Source organism: Eptesicus fuscus, chromosome 6 (assembly GCF_027574615.1).
Source record: "Eptesicus fuscus isolate TK198812 chromosome 6, DD_ASM_mEF_20220401, whole genome shotgun sequence".
NCBI lineage: Eukaryota > Metazoa > Chordata > Mammalia > Chiroptera > Vespertilionidae > Eptesicus > Eptesicus fuscus.
The window spans coordinates 13,272,185-13,290,866 of record NC_072478.1 but is presented as its reverse complement, the minus strand read 5'-3'; the positions used below and the strand labels follow the sequence as shown (position 1 = coordinate 13,290,866).

Below are 18,682 nucleotides of genomic sequence, written 5' to 3'. Positions count from 1 at the left end.
GGCTACAATCTTGGGGTCTGCCAGAATGAGGCAACGTGGGGTGCTTCCTTAGGTTTGGGGTCCAACTTCAGCTGTCTTTGGACCAAGAACCAATTCTCTGATGCTCATTTTTCTAATGGGACACTTAAGCGAGGACACCACCCCGGCGCAACTCCCTAACGCGCATCCGATCGGGGAAGGCGTACTTCCGCTCCCGGGTAGGAGCCCCACGGCAGGCTCGCGTGGGGGAAGGGAGAGGTCGGTGGAGCGGAGGGAGGGACTATATCCGGGAGAGTGGCAGCTTCCGACTAGTGGTCGCGCTTCCGGAGAGGCGCTTCCGGTGGCGGCGCCTGCAGCGGCTGTGGTGGTTCCGGGTGCCTTTGTCCCCCGGTGTCGCGGCCCTGGCCCGCAGGTGGGTCGGGTGGCCCCCGCCGCCCTTCTGCCTCTTAGCTCCTCCCCCCAATCGGGGGGCTGCGAGGGCCGGCTGCGAAGATGCTCGGGCGTGGAAGGGGCCGAGCCCCCCTTGGACTGCAAGTCCCGTCTCCCTGGCAACGGCCACGGCCCTGGGGGCGGGCGGGCGGGAGGAGGAGAAACAGTGCGCCTCCGTCTTTCCTCGGTGGCCTGGCTGTGACCCGGCCCGGGAGGTCCGGCCCCAGCGGCCCCTGAAGCAGGAGCGAAGGGCCGGGGAACACGGGAGCGGGAGGGCGGGTGCGCAACCGGATTCGCGGTCAGCCGGGCCACCGTGCTACCTACCAGGCCGGGGAGGGGGGGAGGAGGGAGAGACAGCGGGCCGGGCTTCCGGGGAGAGGACCCACACGATCTTCTCTCTAGCGGCGGCCTCCTTCATTTTTCTGGGCCTTGCGTGGAGCATTTTGGCGGATGTATTTGAATGAATGAACGTCTCCGGGCTCTTTCCAGCCCCCCAACCCCCACCCATCTGGGATGGCGTGGCAGAGTGAGAGGAGCGCTAAATTGTCGGGTGACCGGGTGTGAGTCCCGGTTTAGTCACTAACTGGTTGTATGGCCTCGGGCAAGTGTCAATCTCTGAGCTTCAGTTTGCTCTTTAAAATAGCTTGACAGTAGGACCCACCGCTAGGTTATTTGTGAGGGCAAACTGGAACAATGTAATTCCTTCATTTTCTGCTACTCTTTATATTCCCTTCATCTACCATCTCCATTCATTCTCCCTACTCTCCTCAAGATACTTAATTCCTGTTTTGGGGTTGATGGAAAATTCCCCTATGAGCTGGTAATCTATTTCTTTTCTGATTGAAGGTTTTTCCCCCCTAAGACTCTGAAAGAAGACAGCAATCCCAATGTCCCAGTTTAAGCGTCAGCGGATCAACCCACTTCCAGGGGGACGTAACTTCTCAGGTGATCACCTTTATCCCTACCGTGGCTCATACTGGAAAAGATGCGCTTTGGGTCTTTAAAAACAGGGCTTTTGGGTTTTCCTTGGTGGAGTGCAATCTGCTGCTGATGTTGCTTAGGAAAATAGGAGCTGACCACAGTGGTTGCCAGTGAAACCCTGTGGAAGTGTTGCTTGGAGCCACTTTGCCTTTTGAGTTTGCCATATCTTCTAGTTTAGCGATTTTCAACTGGTGTGCTGCAGCAGGGTTTTTAAAACATGCAATATCTGACTATGTAGTCAGGGGCAGTGACCTCTTTTCCCTTAGATTGTAAAAAAAAAAAAAAATGACAACAGCCACCACGTTGTTTGTAAAATTGAAAAAATGACAATAACCATCTGGTGTGAATGAATAAAAATTATACCTATTTTTTGTGTGTCAGGTTGACAAAAATATTTTTTGGTGTGCTGCAGAATTTCAGTACTTAGTTTGTGTGTCATGAGATGGAAAAGGTTGAAAATCGCTGCCCCTAACGATGGTAGGTGCAGTTCCTGGAGGTGGCTTCTCTGTCCCCATAGGCACAGCTTCAACATCTCTCCTGGGTCCTCCTCCTGGTTTGCTCACTCCTCCTGTGGCCACAGACCTGTCCCAAAATGCCAGGCACCTTCAGGTAGGTTGGGCATCCTTTCTAGGGAGTTTTAGGGCTTGGGACTACTCAGCATGCATGGGTGCCTGATGCTTTCATTTTTACATCACGGTGTTCATCCTTCCTGACACTCCTGTCCTGGGCCAGTATGGAGGTGACTAGACACCTCTGACCGGGGAATCCTAAATTTTGGCTCTAGGGAAATCTCTAGAGTGCTCCTTGGAATAAAATAACTGGGAATCCTAGAAGAAGCTTGTGATGCAAGAATCAGCATACCCCCCACTCCCACCCCCACCCCCAGGCAAAAAGATGGATTATGTCCACCAAACATGTATGCTTCCTTCCCTATGAATCTTGATGCTGTATTCTGACTGAGCTGTGGCAGCCCTGGTAGATAGAGATGAGGTGCTAATGGCAGAATGTGGGACATGCTCCCTGTTTGAACTGCGCTCTTCTCTTACAGGGTGGGGAGAAGCAGCGGGTCTTCACTGGCATTGTCACCAGCTTGCACGACTATTTTGGGGTGGTGGATGAAGAGGTCTTTTTTCAGCTCAGGTGGGTTTGAGGCTGGTCTCCTTTTGGAAATGCTTGTTCGATTCTGTTCTGTCACCATGTTCTTGGGGCTCCTCTGAAGCCGTTGCTTTCCTGTGTTTATGCAAGGTGTGGGAGATCTCGATGGGAAGGGCTCATTGGGGTAGTTAGGGTGGCTTTGCCAGGGTCTCCTGACTAGGCTTATGTGCTGGCAGTGTGGTGAAGGGCCGGCTGCCCCAGCTGGGTGAGAAGGTGCTGGTGAAGGCTGCATACAACCCAGGCCAGGCAGTGCCTTGGAATGCTGTCAAGGTGCAAACGCTCTCCAATCAGGTATTGCTCTCTCCTGGTCACATGCATTGGGAAGGGGAGGGAGGGAAGCCCCTGTGTCCTCACAGCTGGGCACGAACCTCACTTTTGTTGAGAGGATGGACACGTTAACTGTGGGATGCCCTGAATTTCCTGGTTACTGCCCTGCAGCCCCTCCTGAAGTCTCCAGCACCTCCCCTTCTACATGTGGCAGCCCTGGGCCAGAAGCAAGGGATTCTGGGAGCTCAGCCCCAGCTGATCTTCCAGCCTCACCGGATTCCCCCACTCTTTCCTCAAAAGCGTGAGTACCAGTGGCATGGATGTTGGGGTGTCGCTTTATGGGGTACTCTGGATGAATGGACTTGTAACTGTCAGGTTGCTGCTCTGTGAATAGAAGTGGGTATTTCTGTGCAGAGAGAAAGGGACAGGGCAGTTGGATATTTAGAGTTTTGGAGTCACCAGCCATTTCCTCTCTGCAGCTCTGAGTCTCTTCCAAACATCCCACACACTTCATCTGAGCCACCTGAACAGATTTCCTGCTCGGGGCCCTCATGGCCGATTGGATCAGGGCCGAAGGTAAGAGGATGTTCAATCAGAAAAAATGTTTTATTTCCTTTATTTGCCTCTAGGAGCACCGCCCATTTCTTTGCCACCTGCTGACACTAACATTCTCTTCCTGCAGCTAGATCCTAGTTCCTTTACCCTGAAGTAGGCAGACACGTGAGGTATATACAAATATTGGAATTTTATAAACTGGTTCAGTAAGCAGGGATTTGATGTAGTTCATCTTTCAAAATAATCATATTGAATTTTTTCTCAATATATAATTTTTCCTTTTATTTCTAGTCCCTAAGATTGAGATACTAAGAATCAACACTATCAAGAGGCCCTGGCCAGGTAGCTCATTTGGCTAGAGGGTTGTCCTGATATGCCAAGGTTGTAGGTTCAATCCCTGGTCAGGGCACATACATGCAACAACCAATGAGTGCATAAATAAGTGGAACACAAATCAGTGTTTTTTCTTTCTTCCCTGGACTTGTCTTTGTCTCTAAAACAAAACAACTTTCAGGAAAATGGTACTTGTCCCCAAAAAAGTAACTTTGTAGAATATGTTTTAATTCCTTGTATAAAACCTTTCTTTATATACATTGTATATATATCACTGTGGGTTAGAGTATGCATGTTGCACTCTGCCTAGAAGTCTAGGCCTGTGCCTGGGACATGCAAACAGTTTCTTGGCCTTGTGTGGAGCGGGCATGGTGGATTCGGGCCTTTGGGGCCTCCTAGGCCATCCTGTATCATGTGTGAGCACTGGGGACTGCCAAGAGCATGCTACCTGTTCTCTCTGGCTCACGTTCCTTATCTTGCCTTACTCTCTCCCTGTAGGGTTTTGCTTATATCCCTGGGAGTTAAGCTCTAGACTAGTTTGTTTAAGACTTGTTCTATTTCCATCTGTTGGTCTTATCTTAACTTTTTATTGTGGGAAATTTCAAGTATAAGCATAGTAAACAGAAGAGGATGATGAACTCTCATATCCATCACCCAGCTTCAAGTATCAACATCTGCTATTCTTTTTTTCTTTTTCTTTTTTTAATCTCTACCTCTCTCTACTCCTTGCCTCGTACTTGATTTTTTTTAAAGGTAAAATTTGTATAGGTTAAAATGCATAAATCTTAACAGGACAATTTTGACGAGTGGAAAATCCCATGGAACCCTCACTCCTATTAAGATGTAGAGTCCTAGCCAGTTTGGCTCAGTGGATGGAGCATCCTGAGTTCGATTCTGGTTGAGGGGCATGTGCCTCCATCGCAGGCTTGATCTCTGGCCCTGGTAGGGGCATGTGCGGGAGGCAACCAATCAATTTGTCTTTCTCACATTGATGTTTCTCTCCCTCTCCCTCTCTCTCTCTCTCTCTCTCTCTCTCCCTTCCATTCTCTCTAAAAATCAATGGAGCCGAGGCCTGTTTGGCTCAGTGGATAGAGCGTCGGCCTGCGGACTGAAAGGTCCCAGGTTCGATTCCGGTCAAGGGCACGTATGTTGGTTGCGGGCACATACCCGGTGGGGGGTGTGCAGGAGGCAGCTGATCAATGTCTCTCTCTCATCGATGTTTCTGACTCTCTATCCCTCTCTCTTCCTCTCTGTAAAAAAATCAATAAAAAAAAAAGTTAAATAAAAATCAATGGAAAAGTATCCTTGAATGAGGATTAATAACAACAAAAAAAGATGTAGAATATTTCCATTACTACAGAATATGCTCTCATGTCCTTGTTCTCTTTTGGAGTGAGAACTATACTAAGAAGAAAACCCCTGATCCCAGATGCCAGTAAATCATTACATGGTCAAGGCCGAGAATGCAGTCCAAAGTCAACACTTAAAAGGTTCATGGAGTAACTCCGAAAGCTTAGGCAGTGATGTAGCAAGTCTCTGTGCTGAAGCGAGTGTGCGCTCCTTTCAAATAGGTCATTGTGAATTCTAACTAGGGGGTCGCTTTGATGGTCCCCTGGATTGTTTCCAAGTGTCTTCACTACTTTGAAACACATTGTCCCATTCTCAAGTCACTGATACATATTTTGCATGCTCCCACCTCTCTCATCTGGTGCATCTTCCCAGTCAATTTCTAAGGACTTTCCACCTCTCATATTCCATAAATTTATTAAGGCTTCATTACAAAATCACAGTAATTGTGCTCAGGGATGATGCAACCTGGATGGAAATCAGTGGCTGCTATGAACTCTCTGCTTTGGGTTCAAGTTCAGCCTTTCTATACAGTCAGCTGCGTTTGCTTGGATATGTCAAGCTCTGTGCGAGGCCTCTGTCTTATTACTTTGGCTATAATGCTTCCGTGTCATGGCTTCTACAGAAAGGAGAGATGTTACCGTCAGTAACAGAATCTGCCGTGTAGGGAAGCGGGTAGTAAGAATGAGGTCATCCTGGGGAGAACAGCAGTTTATAAAGGAGCAGCGCTTTGGCGGGAAGCCAGGTTTTATTTTGAATTTTAGGCTTTGGGATGCAGGGATCCGTGTCTCCTGCTGAGGTCACCGAGATGCCTTCCACTGGTGCTACCTTGTAACCTGTTCCTGACAAGTCACAAGAGGAGTGGAAAGTGGTGTGGAATTCACAGGACTCAGTGGGACATCTGGTTTAACTATAGGTTGGCAGCATTTACAGAAGAGTTCACTCCAGTCATAAACCAGCTGTGAGAGCTGTCAGATGAGGTGGGAGCGGTTCTTCTGTTAGAAACACGGAAGCACTGACATCCCATTGAAGCAGGGTTAGAAGGCAGCTTTTGGATGGAGATGCAAATGAGCAAGGAAATGACCCAGGCAGACACAAGAGAAAAGTCGAAAAACTTTGGCCCTGCTGGTGTGGCTCAGCGGATGAGCGTCGACTTACGAACCAGGAGGTTACGGTTCAATTCCTGGTCAGGGCACATGCCTGGTTTGCAGGCTTCATCCCCAGTAGGGGGCTTGTAGGAGGCAGTCAATGATTCTCTCTCATTATTGATGTTTCTATCTCTCCCTCTCCCTTCCTCTCTGAAATCAATAACAATATGTTAAAAAATAATTAAAAAAAAGAAAAACATTGTGTTAAACATAACAACTTAGCTCCTGGGGTGTAATGACTGGGGAAATTTTGTTTTTAAAATTAAATTTATCGGGGTGACATTGGTTAACAGGATCATATAGGTTTCAGGTATAGATTGCTGTTATAGGTCTGTATATTGCACTCTGCCTACCACCCAAAGTCAATCATCTTTCATCATCATACATTAGGCTCCCTTCACTCTCCTCTCCCCGACATGGGGGTTTTCCCCTTATCAATCTGGCATTTTTTTATATTGTTTAAAGTTTTTTTCTGATCTACTAACTTCCTTTTATTTTTCTATTTTTTATTTTTTGGTTAAACTTCACCAGAGGATATTTTTTCCACTAATTTTTAGAGAGAGAGAGAGTGGGAGGGAGGGGGAGACACACACAGAAACATGGATGTGAGAGAGACACACTGATAGGTTGCCTTTTGCACGTGCCCGACTGGGGCTGGGGATCGAGCCTGCAACTGAGGTTCCGGCCCTTGACTGGAATCGAACCCGAGAACCTTCAGTCTGTGGGCTAACGCTCTAACCATTGAGCAACCAGCCAGGACACTCTCCTTCCCTTTAAAGGTAACCATTCTTTTAGAAAATAATTTTGAAGAGAAAAATTACTTATTGCCACTTTCCCCCCATATTCTTTTCTAGTCTTTATCTATCTATCTATCTATCTATCTATCTATCTATCTATCTATCATCTATCTATCTATCTATATATATATTCATACATTTTATAATTTTAATCTTAAAGTTCAAGTTACTTTTATACATTCTTATTAAACATTTTTTCATGTAAACCTCATGATTGTTTTAGTGGCTGTGTGATTATTTTACTTATTTACGATAAAAAAATCCAGACATTACTGGATGTGAATGTGGCTTTTTTTTTTTACTCTCAGCTTGATTTTATTTTCCCTATATATAACCTTTTTTCTTCTTTTGAACTAACTTCCTTGGGATAAATTTTCCAGAGTGGAATTACTATATCAGAGTATCTTATGACTTTAATATGTATTGCCAAGGATTCATTATGAGAACTGTATTATTTATTTATCTTTTAAAAAATGTTTTTACTGATTTTAGAGAGAGGAAGGGAGAGGGAGAGAGAGATAGAATCATGGATCGACTGCCTCCTGCACTGCCCCCATTGGGGATTGAGCCAGCAACCTGGGCATGTGCCCTTGACGGGGAATTGAACCATGACCTCTTAGTTCATAGAGTGATGCTCAACCACTGAACCACACTAGCCAAGCTATCGCTTTTAATAAAACTTATTTATAGAACTCTTAGCATGGCTACCATATGTCTTTTGTTAAAAATCAGCCCTGGCTAGTGTGTTCAGTGGTTAGAGTTTGGCCTGTATACTGAAGGGTAGTGGGTTCGATCCCCGGCCCGGTTGGGGTGTGTGCAGGAGGCAACCAATTGATGTGTCTCTCTCACATTGATATTTCTCTCCCCACACCACTCTTTCAAAAAGAAAAAATCAATGGAAAGATATCCTTGGGTGAGGATTAGCAACAACAAAGAATAATTTAAAGTCTTTTCTGCTCATTAAAAAAATTATATGTTAACTATAATTTATAAAGTTCTGAAAGTACTTAAAAATTATTCATAAGTTTTAGTCAGAGGCAACTACCATTAATATTTTATTTCTTTTCAGTCTTAAAGCTTTTTTTTTGCACAGTTGAGGCACTACTGTATATACAGTATTACATACCATTCTTTTGGCTTAACATGGTTATTAAAAGCATCTAAATATCCATTTTCATATCTTTATAACAATCTGTTATATGGCTTTTAGCATGGCTTCTTTATCCATTTCTTTAACATTGGGGAGTCAGATCATTTCCAGTTCCTTTTAGGCCAGTGTATGCTGAATCATAAGTAACAGTGTGGTTTCTTCCTTCTGGTGATGGCTCAACCTCCAGCGATGACTATGACTCCAAGAAACGCAAACAGCGGGCTGGCGGAGAGCCTTGGGGTGCTAAGAAACCAAGGCATGACTTGCCTCCTTACCGGGTCCATCTCACTCCCTATACTGTGGACAGGTGAGTGGCAAGGCTGGGGTGCGGGTGGGGGTGCAGCTTGCAGCTGGTAACAGAGTCTTGTGTAAATGAGATATAGTCTGTGTGAGAGTTTGTGTGTGTGTGTGTTCTTAGGACTTTTTGTTTTGTGTTGTTTTTTAATGTGACAGATTTTTTACTTCAAAATCTCAGATTTTGACCAGCAGGGCACCACTGACATGGTGGAACTTTATGAGCTGATCACCAGGAATGTTTATGCCAGGCTATAACTGAGGCTTGCCAGTCAGTAGCAGTTACAATTCAGGTAGAAACTGCAGCTCATAGGAACGCTGGGACTGGTTTTCTGCATTGTTTTCTAAGTGCTACAGCACGTAGCCTGCAAGCTCACTTCTCAGTCACAGAAACTGACGAAGAGTTCCATTTGAGTGGCTGCGCGCTGCTGGAGCGTCGTCCAGTTCTCCATCAGGAAGGGCTTGGGTGTTGAGAATCTGAACTACCACGTCTCCCGGTGCTTTGACAAAACCTCAGATACGTGGCCTTCTGGCCAAGCGTCTGTATTGTTGGAGCCGTCATTGTACCCCTGGGGGTTGCAGCTTCCTATAAGTTTGTGTGGCTGAACCAAGAAAGAAGGCATACACAGATTTCCACAGAAATTATGATTCCATGAAAGATATTGAGGAGACGAGGAAGGCTGGTGTCTTTTAGAGTGCAAAGTGATCTTGGAATGTAAAGAATTTCTTGGGGAGTCTGTCACTGACCTCTGTTCCTGAACTATGAAACATAAATATTTGAGCTAAGGACTAGTTTCTCTTGGCAAATAAACAGTTAATAAATACTGTGGACATTAAGTCTTTGCTCAGTTATTCTTTTTTTTTTTTTTTTTTTTTTTTTTTTTTTTATATATATTTTATTGATATTTTACAGAGAGGAAGAGAGAGGGATAGAGAGTTAGAAACATCGATGAGAGAGAAACATGGATCAGCTGCCTCTTGCACACCCCCCACTGGGGATGTGCCCACAACCAAGGTACATGCCCTTTGACCGGAATCGAACCTGGGACCCTTGAGTCCGCAGGCCGACGCTCTATCCACTGAGCCAAACCGGTTTCGGCCAGTTATTCTTAATAATGTAATTTTGGGCACTTGCATCAATTGGTTAGGGTTTATGAACCTTACTAAGATAATCTCAGTATTAATATTTTAGGGGGGGGGAAAAAAGAAACTGACTTAAGAGGTAGATGAGCGATTTCAGATTCCATCCAGCAGTGGAGAGGCAGGGCTCCAGCTATGGTATTAGATACACCCCCAAAGCAAAGTCCACTGAAAGCCCAGCTGAGGCGAGGGGGCAGGTCCTGGCACCTCGTCAAGGTGGGAGCGGAGGGCTGTCCCTGCTCTTCCCAGTGCCCTGTTCCTCTCCGCTGGCCGCGGCAGGGCCTCTTGCTCTCCATGCTGAGCCATGTGGCTCCCGTCTCACAAGACACCGATTGCCATGTCACATCAAGTCAGAACATGACTGCCAACAATTAGACACACACACAACTATTTTTTTTAAAAACTCCAATGTGAAATTGAGGCCTATTGTACACAGTGTTTGGTACTTTGCTTTTTCACTTAATATATCTTAGTATTTATTCCATATTAATGCTTTTTAGCTTGAGCTCATTCTTTTTAGCAGTTATACGGCATTCCACTGAATGGACTACCATTTATTTAACCAGCTCTCTCCCCATTTTCACTCTTATCCTAAATATTGTTGTAATGAACATCCTTCTGCATGCATCCATGTGGACAGGTGCAAGCATTTAACTGAGATCAGCGCCTGGAAATGGAGTGGCTGACCCAAAGGGTCTGATTTTGAACTTTGATGGATATTGCCTATTCTTTTATTTATTTTTGTTTTTTAGTGAGAGAGGAAGAGAGAGAGTATTGCCCATTCTTTTAAAGAGGTCATACCAGTTTACGTTCTCACCATTGGGGCATGAATTACTTGTTTCCCCAGGCCTCTGCCAACACTGCCTTATCAAACGTTTTTATCTTTGTCAGTCTGATGGGTGGAAAGTGATATGCTGATTTGCATTTCTTTAATTGTGAGATTGAGCATATTTATATGGGCTTTTAAGTCTCATTTCTGTTGATGTCACTTTTCCCAGTATTCTCCTAGACTTGTGAACTTTTGGTTAGTGATTTTTTAGTTCCTTTTATATTAAGCAGTGACTCTTTTCTCTGTTATGTATTGCAAATGTTTTCCTCTCCAGTTTAACTATTTTGCCTTTAGAGGTTGTAACATTTTGGTGGTTAAATTGGATCCATTTTTCCCCCCAGATGTGTCTTACTTAGAAGTTCTTTCCCAGATTATATAAAATAATTTGCCCTTTTATTTTTTAATTATTTTTAAATAGTTCCATTTAAAAGATAACTTAGTCTTGGCTTATCCTGGATCCCTTGCCTTCTTCCTACAGCCCCACCTGTGACTTCCTAGAACTCCAGCGCCGTTACCGCAGCCTCCTGGTCCCCTCAGATTTTCTGGCTGTGCATCTGAGCTGGCTGTCAGCCTTCCCTCTGAGCCAGCCCCTTTCCCTCCACCATCCGAGCCGTATCCAGGTATCTTCTGAGAAGGAGCCAGCTCCAGACACTGGTGCTGAGCCCGTCCCTGCAGACAGTGACCCCGCTTACAGCTCCAAGGTAAGTAGGCTGGGGTCCCGCCGCTCGCTCCCGGTGTTGGAGGCTGAGAAAGCTGAGTGTCCTTCCCGCTACCCCTCCCCAGGTGCTGCTGCTCTCTTCCCCGGGACTGGAGGAACTGTTTCGTTGTTGCATGCTCTTCGTGGATGACATGGCTGAGCCAAGGGAGACACCAGAACACCCTCTGAAGCAGATTAAGGTGAGAGCTGGAGTCCATTAGGCAAGATGCATTCATTGATAACGTCCAGTCCGTGTCACATTTTCTTTCTTTTTAAAAAAAATATATTTTATTGATTTTTTACAGAGAGGAAGGGAGAGGGAGAGAGAGTTAGAAACATTGATGAGAGAGAAACATGAATCAGCTGCCTCCTGCACACCCCCTACTGGGGATGTGCCCGCAACCAAGGTACATGCCCTTGACCAGAATCGACCTGGGACCCTTGAGTCCGCAGGCCGATGCTCTATCCACTGAGCCAAACCCATGTTAGGGCCCGTGTCACATTTTCAGCCGCTCAGCTTCTATTCATGAACTCCTAAAAACAAGGCTTTTCAGAGCTGAAACACCTGATTTTCCAGGAGCATAGCATTGCTCAGAGCTGTTCTTATTGTCAGAACGTTATGTGGCTGGTCGTGTTCATGGGTGGAGAGGCCACCCCCCACTGTCCTGTGGACTCTTTGCCACATCCTGCTGCCTGCATCCCCAGCGGAGGCAGGCTGCCTTCCAGTGGGAGACCCAGGTAATTGTTTTTTGTTTTCTTATCCATGATCTCATTTTGCAGTTTTTGCTGGGCCGGAAAGAAGAAGAGGCAGTGCTGGTTGGGGGTGAGTGGTCTCCTTCCCTGGATGGCCTCGACCCCAAGGGTGACCCGCAGGTGCTAGTCCGCACTGCCATCCGCTGTGCACAGGCCCAGACCGGCATTGACTTGAGCGCCTGCACAAAGTGGTGAGTGGCTTCCCGTGGACTGGCTATTGGCGAGTTGAGTTGGCGACTGTTCAGGCCAAGCTTCTGCACCTTTTTGACCTGTTAGCTCTTTGTTCCCTAGTCCCAGCTCATTGCTCTCTCCAGCCTTCACAAATGGTCACCTGGATCATGAGCGTCACTAGGGATGTGAATGTGGAAGGGCAGCTAACCCCTCTCCCCCAGCAGCCTTCCGTGCTTCTTGTTACCTTAGCACCTTGGAAAGCAAATGTCTGCTTACTTGTGTCTCCCCCTTGACTGACAGTTTCTTGAAGACCTGTCTGTATCTTTTATTTTTGAACTTTCAAAGCTTGGCTCGCAGTGTGTGCTCACTAAATGGTGATTGGAAACAGAAGCACTTGCTTGCAGATGTCTTGGGTCACTACTTCGTTTTCCCTTTGCTGTGAGCAGGTGGCGCTTTGCTGAGTTTCAGTACCTGCAGCCAGGACCCCCGAAGCGGCTCCAGACCGTGGTGGTGTACCTGCCGGATGTCTGGACCATCATGCCTACTTTGGAAGAGTGGGAGGCCCTGTGCCAGCAGAGAGCTGCAGAGGCAGCGCCCCTGGCCCAGGAGGTGCCCGGGGTAAGGCAGAGCCTCGCTAACGGGGGAGAATAGGCGCCCTGACCTGAGCCCAGGTGGTCACGGCTCTTGGCCTTTATCACAGGAAACGGAGCCCACAGAACAGGCAGGCGAGGCATCGGAGCAAGGAGCGGACACCAAGCAGAATGCGGAGAACCCGGAGGCCACCACACAGCAGGACGTGGACACTGACCTCCCCGAGGCCCCTCCACCCCCCCTGGAACCCGCTGTCATGGCACGCCCCGGCTGCGTCAACCTCTCCCTCCATGGCATCGTGGAGGACCGGAGGCCCAAAGAAAGGATCTCTTTTGAGGTGGGTGTAGGAGTCTGGGAGGCTGGGGGGTAGGGGGTGTGGGTGTGTGGCGGGGCTTGGGACATTCCCTTTTTCCTGACGCCCATGGGCCTCTCTCACCAGGTGATGGTGTTGGCTGAGCTGTTTCTGGAGATGCTGCAGAGGGACTTTGGCTATAGGATTTATAAGATGCTGCTGAGCCTTCCTGAAAAGGTCGTGGCCCCACCTGAACCTGAGAAGGAGGAGGTGGCCAAGGAGGAAGAAGCGGTCAAGGAGGAGGTGGCCAAGGAGTCCAAGGAGGAGGTACAGAGTGAGGGCACAGCTGCCGAGTCAGACACCCCACCGGTGAGTACTGCTGCCCCCTGCGCGGGCACTGGGGCTACAGACTAACGCTGAACAGAACTCGAGTGCTGCGTGGTACCCGGTGCCGTTCTGAGCACGTACGGTCTCTCAGAACCCCTCTCACTCATGTGCTCGAGCCTGGTGTGGAATGGGCGCAGGGTGCCCGGCCCTTGCATGGGGCCCACGGCTAGTGAGTGCTGTGCTGCTGTGTCAGGAGGGAAGCGGGCGCAGGAGGGAAGGGAAGTGTGGGTGGGGGCAGCACAGGGGGCGCAGTGAAGGAGAGTGCTCTGAGGGGCACAGGTGCTGTGGTTAACCAGAACACTGCATCCTCTTAGCCCTTCTAGAGCATTTGGGGCTTCTCGCCTCATTGAACCGTCTCAGGTCAACCTAATTTCTTAGGGGCTGCACTGGACTCCTGGGGAGAATCCCCGGTGTCTGGAAAGTGCCCTGATCTGCTCTGGACCCGTGTAATGAAATACTTTACATGACGAGGTGCATACACAGCCCTTAACAGTGCCTGCAGGGGGTTGACTCTCAGTGTTAGCCATTGTCATTGTTAGTAATTACAGGGGACAGTCCTCCTCATCTCGGTCTGTTTCCTTAGAAGGAAGATGGGCTTTTGCCCAAACCCCCATCTTCTGGAGGAGAGGAAGAGGAGAAGCCCCGGGGGGAGGCGTCGGAGGACCTCTGTGAGATGGCCCTGGACCCGGAGCTGCTGCTGCTGCGGGACGATGGGGAGGAGGAGTTCGGTGAGCGCAGGGGGAGGGAGCACGCGGGCGGCTGCGGGACTGGCTCTAGCGTTCTCCCGTTGGGACTGGAGCCGGTGTGGCCATGCGGTCCCTGCTCCAAGCTCATGCCAGGCCTTCTGCAGCGGGAGCCAAGCTGGAAGATTCCGAGGTCCGGTCTGTTGCCTCCAACCAGTCAGAGATGGAGTTCTCTTCCCTTCAGGACATGGTAAGACCAATGTTCTGCCCCTCCGGCCTCTGACAGTGACACTCAGCAAGGCCTGAGCCGTCCTTGGGAGCTATACTTCTACCCAATGACTTCCATTGGCTGTTGACTGACCGGACGTGGTTCTTGGCTCATGGAACAGCACTTCCGTAGGACCCAGGGGACATTTCCGCGTCTGTCAGGGTGACTGTGAGAGGTGGCTGGTCTAGGAGCACCCTGGGTTCCTGGGAGGGACAGCCCGTTGGGTTACAGGCTCAGGGTCAGGTCTCCAACTGGAAGGTGCGCCTGGGTGGGACTGTCAGCCAGGCCACTCAGCTGTAAGAGGGCGATTGGCCGTTGAGAGAACGATTTATAACCCCGTTCATCCTTGTTTCCTCTTGCAGCCCAAGGAGCTGGACCCCTCCGCTGTGCTCCCTTTGGACTGTCTTCTTGCGTTTGTCTTCTTTGATGCCAACTGGTGTGGCTACTTGCACCGTCGAGACTTGGAGAGGATCCTGCTTACCCTTGGGCTCCGGCTCAGTGCAGAGCAGGTGCCTTCTCTCGCGCCCCCCTTGGTCCTTTCTGAGGTGGCCTCACCTGACGTAATGTGCACAGGCACGCACCTAAACTGGGGGGGGCTTGGGATGCTCCACTTCTAGGTGTTTTCACATCCCGGGGGCAAGGGCTTGCACCTTCTGATCAGAGGGATCTCGGGGGTGTATTTTCTGTAGGCCAAACAGCTGGTCAGCAGGGTGGTGACCCAGAACATTTGCCAGTACCGCAGCCTGCAGTACAGCCGCTCCGAGGGCACGGACAGTGGGCCTCCTGAGGAGGTGCTCTTCGGTGTGTACGGGTGCTCTGCAGCCTTCTGTGGAGAATGGGCAGGGCAGGCCGCTTCCTCCTCCCGAGACCCGACCTTACCTCTTCTCTGGCCCTGCTAGGAAACCTGGACCTGCTACCTCCTTCTGGGAAAGGCGCAAAGCCAGTAGCTGCCCCGCTGGAACACAAGGGCCTGGTGTCCCACAACGGCAGCCTGATCAACGTGGGGAACCTGTTGCAACGTGCGGAGCAGCAGGACAGTGGGCGGCTCTACCTGGAGAACAAGATTCACACACTGGAACTGAAGCTGGGTGAGCGGCTGACGCATGGGGCCTGCCGATGGCTGTGCAGATGGGTACACGGAGACCAAGGGGGACCCGCTCCTTAGGCTGCAGGCCTCTTGCTCCGATCCTTAACTTAGCCCGTCTTTCTGGTGTGTTTCCCACCAGAGGAGAGCCATCACCGTTTCTCAGCCACTGAAGTAACAAACAAGACGCTGGCAGCTGACATGCAGGAGCTGCGCACCCGGCTGGCTGAGGCCGAGGACACGGCCCGCACAGCTGAGCGGCAGAAGAACCAGCTTCAGCGGCTGCTGCACGACTTCCGGAGGCGCCTGACTCCCCTGCAGCTGGAGATGCAGCGAATGGTTGAAAAGGTGAGCCTGTAGGAGAGCTGGCTTAGTTGGGAGGCTTAGTCGGTGTGATGCCAGGACGACAGCCCCTTGTGTCTGTGCCCGGGTCCACCTCGCCTCCTCCCCCATCCACCAGTTTCTTAGGGAATCTGTCAGTCAGCAGCTTGTAAACTTGAGTCCCCAGGAGGAAGTGGGTAGTAGTCCTTTCTCCTTGGGTCCTAATTCTCGTGCCATCTGTTGCAAACAGGCTGACAGCTGGGTAGAGAAGGAGGAGCCAGCACCTAGCAACTGAGGGCTTGACGCAGGAGCTGCCATCCTGCGAGGTCAGCGATGGAGCCTGCTCCAGTTAGAGCCCTGTGGTTCCAGAGAGGAGCTGAGCAGGACCTGGGCGCACAGGCGGGGCAGCTGACCCGGCTCAGCCTGTGGAGGGGAGCTCAGGCCGTCAGGGTGGGGTCTGCCTGTGCTATGTGGACGGACGAGTGAGGAACCGGTTCCACTTACAACTAAATCCAACACCTGCACCCCTCGAATGTCATTTTGCCCTCCACCTTGGGGTTTCTCCTGGGGCCCTTTAGTCTTGTGCTTTCTCCTGTCCTCTTCCAGTTTAGAGTAAGACAGGGGAGGAAAAGGCTCTTTGACTATGTCATAAGGTCTGATGCCAATAAATGAAGAAACAGATGTGGGATCTGGCTGGGGTAAGCGCCCCTTCCTCTGGATGGCACAAATCCTGCTGGGTTCACAGGCCCAGGTCCTGGGGCCTGTGAGGAAGGGAGTCGGTGCCAGCCAGCTCGCTGTTGGGCTGTCGGCCAGTGAGCACTTTTCCAGCCTCCCCGGACTTGCCAGCAGGAACCAGCACTTCTGCCCCCGGCTCCCTGTGTTCAGAATGTGGTATTGGCTCTGGCCCAGCCTCTTTCCTGTTCCCCATGAGTCTCACCTCTTTCCATAATCCGTGGTTTCAGTTTGACTTTGTATATAAAGTTGGTTTTGTTTTTTTTTTTTGCTTTTGTTTTTTAAATAAACCAAAGTAAAAAAACCCCAAGTGTCCTCCATAGCTTTTCCCTTTCTCTTCCAGGCCGGCTGTGCTCCCACCCCTCCTGGCCCTCAGCCCAGCCTCTGCTGGATGGAGGTGTAGTCGCCTCCGGAAGGTGGTGGGCAGCAGGGAGAGCAAGCCCCCTTGTGCTCAGCGGCTGCTGGCTGGTCAGGAGGACGCTGTATGGGTATTACCAGCTCAGCAGGGGGGTAGCATTACCCTGAAAAAAACCTGGGGTGGCTCTCCCCTCCTTTCCTTAGTTACAGCACAATACAAGAACATTTTATTGAAAACTTTACTGGAAAAAAAAATTCCAAATATTCAGGTGAGACACAAACCCACTGTTGTTGCTTTGAGGCCTGTGGATTGGACATTTACAAGAGTTGAATCTATTTCCTAGAGAACCTACAAGGCGGGATCTTCCCTGCACTTGACCAAAAGGACAAAAGCCAGCCTTTGTCGTGCTGGGAGCTTGGAGTGAGGGGCCTGTCGAGGCTGGGGGACCACAGCACTCATTCTCAGGACAGTGTTGCGGCCCTCTCCCAGAAAAGGAGGGAAGTGGGAGGGCAGCAGGGTGGGTGGGTGCCCAGGACGGTCTTGTGGAGGTAGATGTGACCCCAGCCATGCACACAAGGCCGAGACCGCAGGTGAGCTGACTGAGCCCATGTCCCCTGCAGGCGGGCAGCCTGCGCTGGCCCTGGACCAGGAGGCACTGTGGACGGTTCTTCTGGAAATAAAAAAGCCTCTCAGGTTTTTATAGGCTGCTTACCTGTCTGCAGGCTCCTGCTATGGGTGGGGAGTCAGCAGCCTGCTTGGGGCTCCAGGTGCCAGGCTCATTCCAAAGGGCTGGTGAGGTAGGGGAGGGGCTTTCTCCCAGGGATGGCCTTTCGCTGGCTGATGCCTGAGCCTAAGCTTGAAAAGGGCAAAGACTAGAGAAGCCGACTTATGTTCCAGGGGTGTTCCGAGGGGCGGGGCTCAGTCATCAGCCACAATAGAGAGGGCTCTGAGCTCGTTCAGTTTAGCTTCATTCTCCCGCTCCCGCTGCTCATCAGGGTGGCCAGGCTGGTCAAGCTGTTGGGTCAGGTCTCCGAAGATCTTATGCATTTCAGAGTAGTAGACGACCTGAGTGGGAGGCAGGAGGTCAGCAGGGGCTGGACTCCGGGCACCAAGCCCCCACAGCACTGTACCCTCTGGGCTGGTTCCTATTCCCTCGACTGCTGCCCTTCCCCTCAGCCCATCTCTCAACTGCACAGCAACCAGGGAGGTGTGAGCCACTGCCGAAGCCCTTTAGGACCGTCCACTGCCTGGGGTGGCAATAAGTCAAAGGCGAGGGAAGCAATAGATCCTCGGGGAGGTGGAGTCGGGGGCTCTGCCCTTCTCTCCGAGCAGCACAGGGAGGGGGGATGTTTTGGGTGGTGGAGGAAGACAGCACAGTCCAAGGCTGGGGCTGGGGAGAGGTGGAAGGCCCTTGGCAGGTCCTGGGAGACAGGGAGTGGGCACTGTGACGAGGGGCTCCCTGCTGTACAGAAGCTAGGAGCTGGAGGCTTTTGTTCATGGGGAGGGCATGGCAGGCTCCCAAAGCCCCGAGAATTGGTCTTCAGAAGGTGAGAATGGTGACTCCTTAGCCTTCTGTTCCTTCCCAACTCATCTCATTGATAAGCATGCCTAGGTGCTCGGCCCAGGCCAGGCCGTTTCCACATTTCCTTCTAAGTAGGCCCCAGTGTGGGATGGGAAGCTTACAGGAATGAGGCGGGGAATGTGAGGAGTGGGGACCCACCAGCAACTCAAATGGCTGAGGGCTGCTTAGACCCAGGGCCTAAGCAGGCCCAGGATGGGCTTTTCCAGGGGAGGGGGCAGGAGCCATTTTTGCCTCAGTCTCCACCTCGTGACAAATGAAAGTATTTCCATGAATGTATTCCACACTGTTCAAAACCCTTACATTTTATCCAGTTCCAGCTCCACGTTGTCTTTGGGGAAAAGAAAACACGGCTTTAGAAA

The 18,682-nt window shown here is 50.2% G+C and overlaps 2 protein-coding genes across 5 annotated transcripts in view; one reads left to right on the top strand and one right to left on the bottom strand.

The window, feature by feature from the left end:
* The first annotated feature begins 261 nt into the window (after nucleotides 1-261).
* CCAR2 (cell cycle and apoptosis regulator 2) lies at nucleotides 262-16,683 on the top strand. Its single transcript, XM_054717215.1, has 21 exons — nucleotides 262-391; nucleotides 1,255-1,353; nucleotides 1,907-1,998; nucleotides 2,438-2,529; nucleotides 2,721-2,835; nucleotides 2,983-3,112; nucleotides 3,291-3,387; nucleotides 8,329-8,448; nucleotides 10,883-11,105; nucleotides 11,188-11,301; nucleotides 11,882-12,045; nucleotides 12,472-12,643; nucleotides 12,726-12,953; nucleotides 13,056-13,277; nucleotides 13,879-14,023; nucleotides 14,146-14,228; nucleotides 14,609-14,755; nucleotides 14,936-15,047; nucleotides 15,146-15,334; nucleotides 15,473-15,678; nucleotides 15,902-16,683. The coding sequence occupies exons 2-21, from the start codon at nucleotides 1,296-1,298 to the stop codon at nucleotides 15,944-15,946; spliced, it is 2,754 nt and encodes a 917-aa protein (XP_054573190.1). The 5' UTR covers nucleotides 262-391; nucleotides 1,255-1,295; the 3' UTR covers nucleotides 15,947-16,683.
* Nucleotides 16,684-16,961: 278 nt separating this feature from the next.
* The window catches only part of BIN3 (bridging integrator 3), a 42,830-nt gene continuing 41,109 nt past the window's right edge, over nucleotides 16,962-18,682 (bottom strand). For all 4 annotated transcript variants that reach the window (XM_008151482.3, XM_054717214.1, XM_054717212.1 and 1 more), the window contains one exon: nucleotides 16,962-17,806. In XM_008151482.3, the coding sequence (XP_008149704.1) occupies nucleotides 17,660-17,806 (147 nt within the window). In that variant the 3' untranslated portion in view covers nucleotides 16,962-17,659. The remainder of the gene's footprint in view (nucleotides 17,807-18,682) is intronic.